General features: G+C 57.1%; 1 protein-coding gene across 1 annotated transcript; it reads left to right on the forward strand.

Moving 5' to 3' along the window:
• The first annotated feature begins 312 nt into the window (after positions 1 to 312).
• SH2D6 (SH2 domain containing 6) lies at positions 313 to 7589 on the forward strand. Its single transcript, XM_029936277.1, has 16 exons — positions 313 to 345; positions 475 to 500; positions 862 to 896; positions 1309 to 1379; positions 1466 to 1604; positions 2184 to 2248; positions 2951 to 3011; positions 3903 to 3925; positions 4351 to 4411; positions 4742 to 4844; positions 5004 to 5034; positions 5143 to 5191; positions 5618 to 5676; positions 5942 to 6025; positions 6198 to 6356; positions 6974 to 7589. Exons 1-16 carry the CDS (start codon positions 343 to 345, stop codon positions 7088 to 7090), a joined length of 1086 nt encoding a protein of 361 aa, XP_029792137.1. The 5' UTR covers positions 313 to 342; the 3' UTR covers positions 7091 to 7589.
• The last annotated feature ends 389 nt before the right edge of the window (positions 7590 to 7978 follow it).

Here is a 7978-nt window from a genome sequence, read left to right on the forward strand (position 1 = left end):
GATCCTTCGATGAGTTTGAGCCTCTGGGAGGAGGGAGTCGTTGATCAGGGAGCAGCAGGTCCAGGTCCAGCCTTGTGGGCCTGAGGCCCTGGGGCAAAGGGGAGAGCTCTTCCTCCGTTGGGGCGGAAAGGCTAGAGACTGGGGACCACAGCTGGGGGAGACAATGTCGGGAGGCTATGGAGCCTCAAGGAGCAACTTGGTCTGGGGTTAGAGGCCACAGCAGACCTACCTTCCTGGTGCTTGTGAGATGCAAATGATGAGAATAATAGGGCCTCTGTCCCCAGGCCATTTGTGTGTGGCAGAGGCTAGGCTCTAGGGAAGCATTGTTCCTTCTGCCAGGCCATGGTGAGAGTTCTGGGGCAGCTGGCAGCCCGAAGTGCACAGACCAGGCCACCCCCTGGGTCCCAAGAATCTCCCCAGGGAGAGGCATCCCTGCTGCACTCACTCCCTGCTGATGCCATTCTCTCTTTCCAGGACCAGCTCAGCAGGAGCAAGCCCCAGTGAGTACTCAGCTCCCCTCTTTCCTCTGCCTCTTCTCTGATCTCTATCTCGCTGCCCCTTTCCTGAGCACGGCCCTACTTGCCCAGTGAGACCATTCCCGTACCTCTACCCCACTGTGAGCACTAGGGCTCCCCACTACCGGCCTCACTGGGGCACCAACTCATCCAGCTGTGTACTCCCTGGGCACTGGCTTGTCCCCCGGACTGTTCTTCCTGCTTCCTGATCCCAGGCCACTGCCACACAACTCCAGGGGGCGCCATTCACATAGTCGTGGATGTGAATGTCCTGGGACTTGTGCAGTGTCTGGCTGACACAAATTCAAGGGCCCCTTGGGCAGAGTTGACTAGAGTCTGATTGCAGGTTGGGGCCACCCCTTCCACCTCCCAGATGTGTAGGTAAGTGACAATGGGCAAGAGTGACCCCCTGCGAATAGAATGGGGTCCCCTAGAAGTAGAGTCTCCTCTGAGTGGCTCTGGACCCTTCCTGCCCATTGTAGACCAGCAGTGCTAAGTCACGGGGCCTAGCGCTTCCATCCGTCTTGTTCAGAATTCAGGGTGCATGGGGCAGGGGGCTGCCATAGGTGGAACAGGCACTTGGCTGGGAGGCCCCCTTGTTTTCAAAACGCCTACCTTACTGGCCCTGCTGCAGTGTTGGAAAGGCTCACCATGAATGGTTCCTTTGGGTTGAGTGAATCATTGAGGCCTACTGTAAAATGTAGATGGTTTATTATATTGGGGACAGAGAGTAAGTTCATATGGGGTGGGGGGCGCTGGGAGATAAGGCCAGTCTCATCAGTCCCCTGTCCAGATTCCCCAACTTGGGGAAAAGATGTCCACAGCCCATGTCCTCTGCCTGCTTCTGGGACCTGGAGACACACAGTGAGTACAGCTGCTGAGCCCGGGAACGAGGGAGGTGGGACGCAGCGGCTACCACGGGGCTACCACGGGTCCTGCGCCTCTTCTAGCCCTTCCAGAAAGCTCAGGAGGAGGAGGAAGAGGAGGAAGATGAGGAAGATAAATATGAGCTGCCCCCCTGCGAGGCTCTACCCTTCAGCCTTGCCCCTGCACACTTTCCGGGCACCCAGGAGGACTCTTTGTACTTGGGTATGGGCTGGGAATTTGAGGAAGGGAGTTGGGTGGTCAGGCAGGACAGAGGGTCCCCACAAGGAAGGCGGGTGCAGGCCTTGCCTCTTCTCCCTTTGTCTGCACTGGGGCATGGTGGGGGGGAGGTTGGGGGGAAGATCTCAGCTGGCAGTTGCTGAAGCCTCTGGGCTAAGCAGAGAGAGAGAGAGAGAGAGGATGGAGGAGAGGAGGAAGGGGGGAGAAAGGCAGGGGGGCTAGTGGGAAGGGGAGAGCCTGGAGGGGCACTGTAACCAAGGCAACGGTGGGAAAGCAGGAGGCCCCACAGGGTCCCTGGGGCCTCCTCTGAGATCCGGCACTTCTCTGAGCAAGGGTAGGGATGCCAGGAGAGCCAGACTGCTGCTGGCATCCACCCCCAGGACTCCTCGACTTGGTGGGGGCAGGAAAACTGGCTGCCTCCCGTTGCCATGGAGATGGGGCTGTGGGGAAGCCAGTGAGGGGGGAGGGGGAAGGAGGAAATGAAAGCTAGGTAGGGGGTGGGAGGAAAATGGGAACCTGTGTGGGAGGAATCCACTGACCCACAATGCTTGGGGCCTTTTCCAGATCACCCAGGCCCAGGGGGCCCATGCAAGTCACCACCGCAGCAACTGCCGCCCCAGCCCACAACGGTGAATAACACCCCCCCCACTAAGTGCCTCCTTCCCCACCCACCCCACCCACCCCACCTCACCCCACCTCACCCCACCTCACCCCACCTCACCCCAGGCTACCATTTCCCAGTGAGTAAATCTAAGAGGCAACTCATCTGCAAGATTCCCCTACATCTGCATTCTAGAGGCCCCTGAAAAATTAGATGTGTCAGTAGCAGAGCCCTGTTACCAGCTGCTGCTCCCTTCCCCTCCCCCCTTTCCCACTGCCTGGCCTTCCCCCACGCCCGCCAGTCACTGTCCCTGGACTCACCCTTCCGCTGGAGCTGGGAGAGCTGGAAGGCTAGGCTGCCCTTCCCTGGACCCTGGAGCCTGAGGACCCCTCCCTGCCTAGAGAGTGAAGAAATCCCTCACTTGGCTGCCACCACAGCCAGCTGGAAAGGCCCGCTGGGCTGAGAAAGCTTAGGGGCTTGGATATTACCACTTTCATCATATATTTTATTGGAAGATAAAGAAAAAAACGGAGAAATTCACAACAAAGAGCACAAAGCCGAGGCAAAGAGTCATCTCTGTACATTAGTTCTTGTATTGTAGTGGTTTTAAGTCTTCACAGACATACTTAACCCCATTGCATCCCACCATACCATCTTGTCCTTCCCGTGCCTCAGTTCCCCTCCCTCCCCTCACCCCTGACCCTGCTCTCCTTCCCCATTGTGCCCACAGCTGAAGGCAACACTGAGCCTGCCGGAGGCTAGGAAGCAGGGACAGCCCTTTGGGAAGCAAGGTAATGAGGCAGTCTTATCTCTTTCAGAGACCCACTCCCTCACTCCCCACCCTGAGATGGGGAACCTGTCCAGGCAGGGCTGGCTTGAGTTCAGGTCACCTGGGGTCATGCTTTGCCTGGTCACTGCACTCCTCCAATTGTTCCTCATTGTTACCTGCTGACTCCCCATACCCACTGGGGTAGGCAGTTCAGGAGACCAGGCCTGGAGACCAGAAACACTTTGCCTGAGATGACAAAAAAGCCGAGTCCCTGACTTCCAGGTCCTGTTCTGCACCTGCTGTGCTCTCTGGGTCAGGCAAGGGACACTCTAGGATGAAGAGGTCTGCAGGGCAGCCTCCCCTGCCTGGGAGACCCTCACTATTGAAACGTCTGAGTGTCATGTCCCCGTCGAAGGGGCTCTTTGGCCACCAGTCTCTGAACCCATCCATGTCATTATTACTACCACTGTCTGGATAAGTGATAAGTGCCCTGAGGCCTGTGAACCCAGAACTCTGGGATATCAGGATAGCAAGGGATCTCAGCACATTTTTGTCTGAAGATGGCCCAAGAGGGGCAATCTCCTCCTGCCTAAGGTCAAACAGCTAACCTGAGGCACGTTCTTGTTTACTGTGCTCAGTGGTTGGTAAACCTTCATGACCTTGAGGGTGGTTTTGATTTGGGGAACAGCCCAAAGTCATTTAGACCAAGCCTGGCCAATCATTTGGGAGGTCAAGCCAGGCCGCATACTGGGGGTGTTAGGTAGGGCGACAGGAGCTTAGGATGGCTTTCTCCTGGGGCTTCAAAGCTGCCTCTGAGGATAAGTTCCAAAGATCCTCCATTCTTCCAGCCCAAGTTTCACTGAATTCTTTTCTCCCTGTGTTCATGACTGGTGATTTCTACTTTTCCTTCCAGAGCTGGCTACCCCGGCCAGAATGGTGAGTAGCCCCTCAGTCCCCACTCATCCTGTAGGGTTCTGGCTAGGAAGTTGGCAGAGTTGGGGTAGGTGGAGCCAGGAAATAGCCCTGAAACCAAGGGAAAAGGCCCAGAGCAGAGTTGCTCCCTGTTTGCCACAGGCCCCTGACAAGGTGTAAGTCAGCTGTCCTGTGCCGCCCAAAGCTACAGGGGAAGCCTCACCTCTGGACTCGTCCTGGACACCCACATTCCAGTGGGGCCTATAGGCACCTCTAAAGGGGAAGGTACTTGTGGGTGCCTCCTCCCAGGCAAAGGGGCAACTTTAATCATTCTAGCTAGCTCTCAGAAGGAGGTCCAGCTTGTGAGGCGGGAGGGAGATGCCCACAGTCCCCCCCCCCCCACAAGCGATGGCTTCACCCTCCCTCCCATTTGCTGGTCAAACTCTTAGGTGCCAGACCCACCAAAGATATCTGATGAGAACCTCTACCTGGAGTGTGAGCCCCGTCCAGGTGAACACCTCCCTCTACCCCAGACCCATCCTGCCCCGAGGCCCTCAGCTGGTCACAAGAAGACACATTCTGGCTGTCTTCTTCCCTTGTCTTCCCCACTGCCCCACCAATACATATGTGCCTCCGGACATCCAAATGGACACCCACGCTTGGACCTTTGGTCCAGGTTGACCCCCACTGTGCGTACTAGAGGGAGGACCCCCTTAAAGCAAGAGCTGCACGGGCTTCCCCGCTGGTTGCAAGGACTCCTAGAAAGCCCTGAGGGACAGCAGGCCTGCAGGCGTCCACACCCCGCCCTGGTTGATGTGGATTTCCTTGCCTGGTACCCAGTCCCAGTTTCCTTGACTGTTTTAGTCCCAGTTTTGACTCGAACTCTGAGCTCTCAAGTCCTGATGCTCCCAGTGTCTCTGCCAAGGACATCAGTGATGCCCAGGTGAGTGCCTACCAGGGATGTGTGTGTGTGTGTGTGTGTACATGAGATGGCCAACTCAAGCTTCACCAACTCTGACTCTGGGATCTCTGAGTTCACTGGGTTCTTCCTCTTAAAGGGGATAAAACCCTGAGTCTCTCTTCCCCAACTTGCTCCCCACAGGCCTGCCGTAGCTGCCCAGGAAGCTCAAAATGTAAGAGGCTAGGAGCTAGGGGAGGTAACTTGGGGGAGGAGGGGAGGCTCAGGGAGGGACTACAGGCCCAGGGGGATGGGCCTACAGAACCGAGTTTCTTCTGACCAGCCCTCCTGTGTCCCTGTGTCCCAGGGAGCTGTGACTGCCACCTCTAAAGGTGAGTAGAGGCATCTTCACCATGAACCCCAGGCAGTCCTCCTGCCCCAGCCACAACCCTGAAGGCCACAGACTCCTTTCCAGCCTCTCATGCCCCACTTTGCTGTGGGAGTCCTCACAGTTCTGACTTCAGCTGAGAGCAGACCTGGGGGGATCGCCCTGTACATTTTCCAGGGTCTGCACCAAAGCGGGAAACTCCCAGCCTGTACCTCAAGATCATCCCTCCTTTGGAGGTCACTTGAGGCCTCGCTGTTAGGTCCTAACAGGGTCCAAGACATGGAGAGGAGGGATGAAGCACTGGGTGCCCTGCTTGGGGCTTCAGGCCTATGTGCGCTGCCCTCTAACCTCCCCAACCTCTGTAGCTGGACCCAGAGCCTTCTCTGCCTAATCCCCACCCAGCCTCAGCTCTACAATCTGCTTCTTTCAGCAAAAAGGAGAGCCTCTCTTTCCTGTATAGCATCCACCTGGAGCCCCTCAGCTGCTGAGGTGAGGAGGGCCAGGGAGAGGGCTCAGGAGGAGGGCAGCAGGGCCTCTTGGGGGGCATTTGCCATTGTGAGGAATACGTATTGAGCACGTGTCTGCAGCACCATGCTGGGCACCAGGCACGGACACATCTCTGTTCTGCTTGTGCAGACTCTGTCTAGGGAAGGCAGATGGGAACATAAATGGCTGCAGGGCAGGGTTCTCTGCTCATCAGCCCCTCTCCACTGCCCTGGCACATGTCTGAATGGCTGCTTGTATGTGTGCACAGGACAGCAGCCTTCTGGATCAGCCTTGGTACACAGGGAACCGTGACCGCCATGCTGTTGAGAGTGCCCTGCTCCAATACCAAAAGGTGGGCTACTGCAGCCCCCACACTGGGACTTCTGAGGACCCCTTCTGCTCATAAGCTGTGACTGGCTGAGCAGGTGGAGGTGGGAGGGTAAGGGGGGTGCTGGCTATTTGTGGCCCAGGGCTGTAGGCAGAGAGTGGGGAGATGAGGTTGATGGACAGGGTCTCCTCCACAGGATGGAGCTTACACCGTGCGCCCCAGCTCAGAGCCTCATGGCTCACAGCCCCTTACCCTGGCAGTACTTCTTCACGGCCGGGTCTTCAACATTCCCATCCGGCGGCTGGACGGTGGGAGCCACTATGCCCTGGGCCGGGAGGGCAGGAACCACGAGGAGGTGGGTGCTGGGGGAGGATGTGAGCTACAGGGTGAGGCGGGCACAGCACAGCCATGTGCTGGCCCCCTCCAGGAGCATTTCCCTGGCGGACAACCCACATTTTGCACTTTTTTTTTCTGAACTGGGTGGGAATGACAGTGGCCAGTGACTTGAATTCCTTCCCAGAGGTCTGCCTTCCTTTGGGGGAGGCACCCTACTTGTAGGGCACAGTCTGCCCAGGGGCCGGTAAGGGGCATTGGGCCTGCCTGAACCCAGCTAGGAGGAGGGCAGGGCCCAGGTAGTCCAGGCTCCTGTCCATCCCAAGGACTCACTTTGTGCCTGGCACTTGCTGAGGCCTACATGCTAGAGGACCCGGGCAGAGGCACGGCCCCACAGTTATTTCTACCTGGCCTGGGAAAGAGGAACTGGCTAAGAACACACTGTGGATGCAGTTGCAAGAAAGTTGCACGGGGCCTGGAACTGGGGAGCAAAACGGCAGTGGAGTTTCATGGGGGCAAACAAGAAGGAAAGTATTCAGAAAAATGTCAACGAATGCCCCAGAGCCCCTCAGTTCCTTCAGGAGGTTTCTCCCAGCATGAGGCTCAGGGGACTCACGGATGTCCTGCATTCCTATCCAGCTGTTCTCCTCCGTGGCTGCCATGGTCCAGCACTACACACAGCACCCCCTGCCCCTTGTGGACAGACACAGCGGTGGCCGTCAGTTCACCTGCCTGCTCTTCCCCACCAAGCCCTGATGCCATGGCTGATTGTATGCAGCGGCCACTGGCCCCAGAGTTTGCGCCTTGCTAGGGCCACGCTGGGAGGTCTCCCTCTTGCCTCTCCCAAGTCTCCACCCCTCCAGACCCTCCCCCACCCCTTTACCCCAGTCCCTGCAGGCCTGGATGACAGGCTTTGGGAAAGGTTGCCCAGAGCAGAAAGAGCCCCTGAGATCCCACCCCATGTTCACCTGGAGCCTAGCACTGCCCTGCATCTGTGAGGACTGGAAACAGGCATCAGGCAGGGTTCCCCTTTCCCAGCCCCCAGGCATGGCCATGTCTGCGCAGTTTACTAGGGTCTTTCAAGCTGCTTTGGATGAAAGCTTCCTCTGGGAAGTGGAGCTTCTGGGGAACAGCCCAGGGTACTGCCTGGACACAAAGAGAATCTTTTCACATTCTTTTCAGGGGCTTAGCACAGGGCTGGCATCTTTGCTTGCACCCTACATAGTCCGCTTTCAATAAACATTTGTTGAATGAATTCTTGAATTTGCTGTGTGAAGCAGAGGCGGCCTCTGTGAGGCCTTCATGAGGTTTCAAGGTTCTTAAGGGTCCCAGGGGACAGACTGAGCTTGGGAGTGATGAAGCCATGGTGGCCAGACCAGGGCAGGAAGGGCCAGCCCCATTTCTGCCCCTGATTGGGTCTTTTGCTCTTAGACGGTCAGTGGAGGCCAGCCTGGGGGTGGCTGATTTTTATGTTGTTTGTGGAGGTCAGAGTGGAGAAGGGGTCAGGAAACGCTAGATGCTGTCTCTGCCGCCCCATTAAAATGATGAGCACGGACTTGGTTACGTATTTGTCCCTCACCTATTTGCCCTATCGTGTTCCCAGGGAGGGATGAGCCTGACTTTGTTCACTTGGCGTTGCCTAGA

This window comes from Suricata suricatta, chromosome 4 (assembly GCF_006229205.1).
Source record: "Suricata suricatta isolate VVHF042 chromosome 4, meerkat_22Aug2017_6uvM2_HiC, whole genome shotgun sequence".
NCBI lineage: Eukaryota > Metazoa > Chordata > Mammalia > Carnivora > Herpestidae > Suricata > Suricata suricatta.

Coding starts and splice junctions, on each gene's coding strand:
- SH2D6 (XM_029936277.1), top strand. Junction 5,035..5,142: donor CTGCCCAGGAAGCTCAAAAT/GTAAGAGGCTAG, acceptor TCTTCTGACCAG/CCCTCCTGTGTCCCTGTGTC. Junction 6,026..6,197: donor CCCTGCTCCAATACCAAAAG/GTGGGCTACTGC, acceptor TCTCCTCCACAG/GATGGAGCTTACACCGTGCG.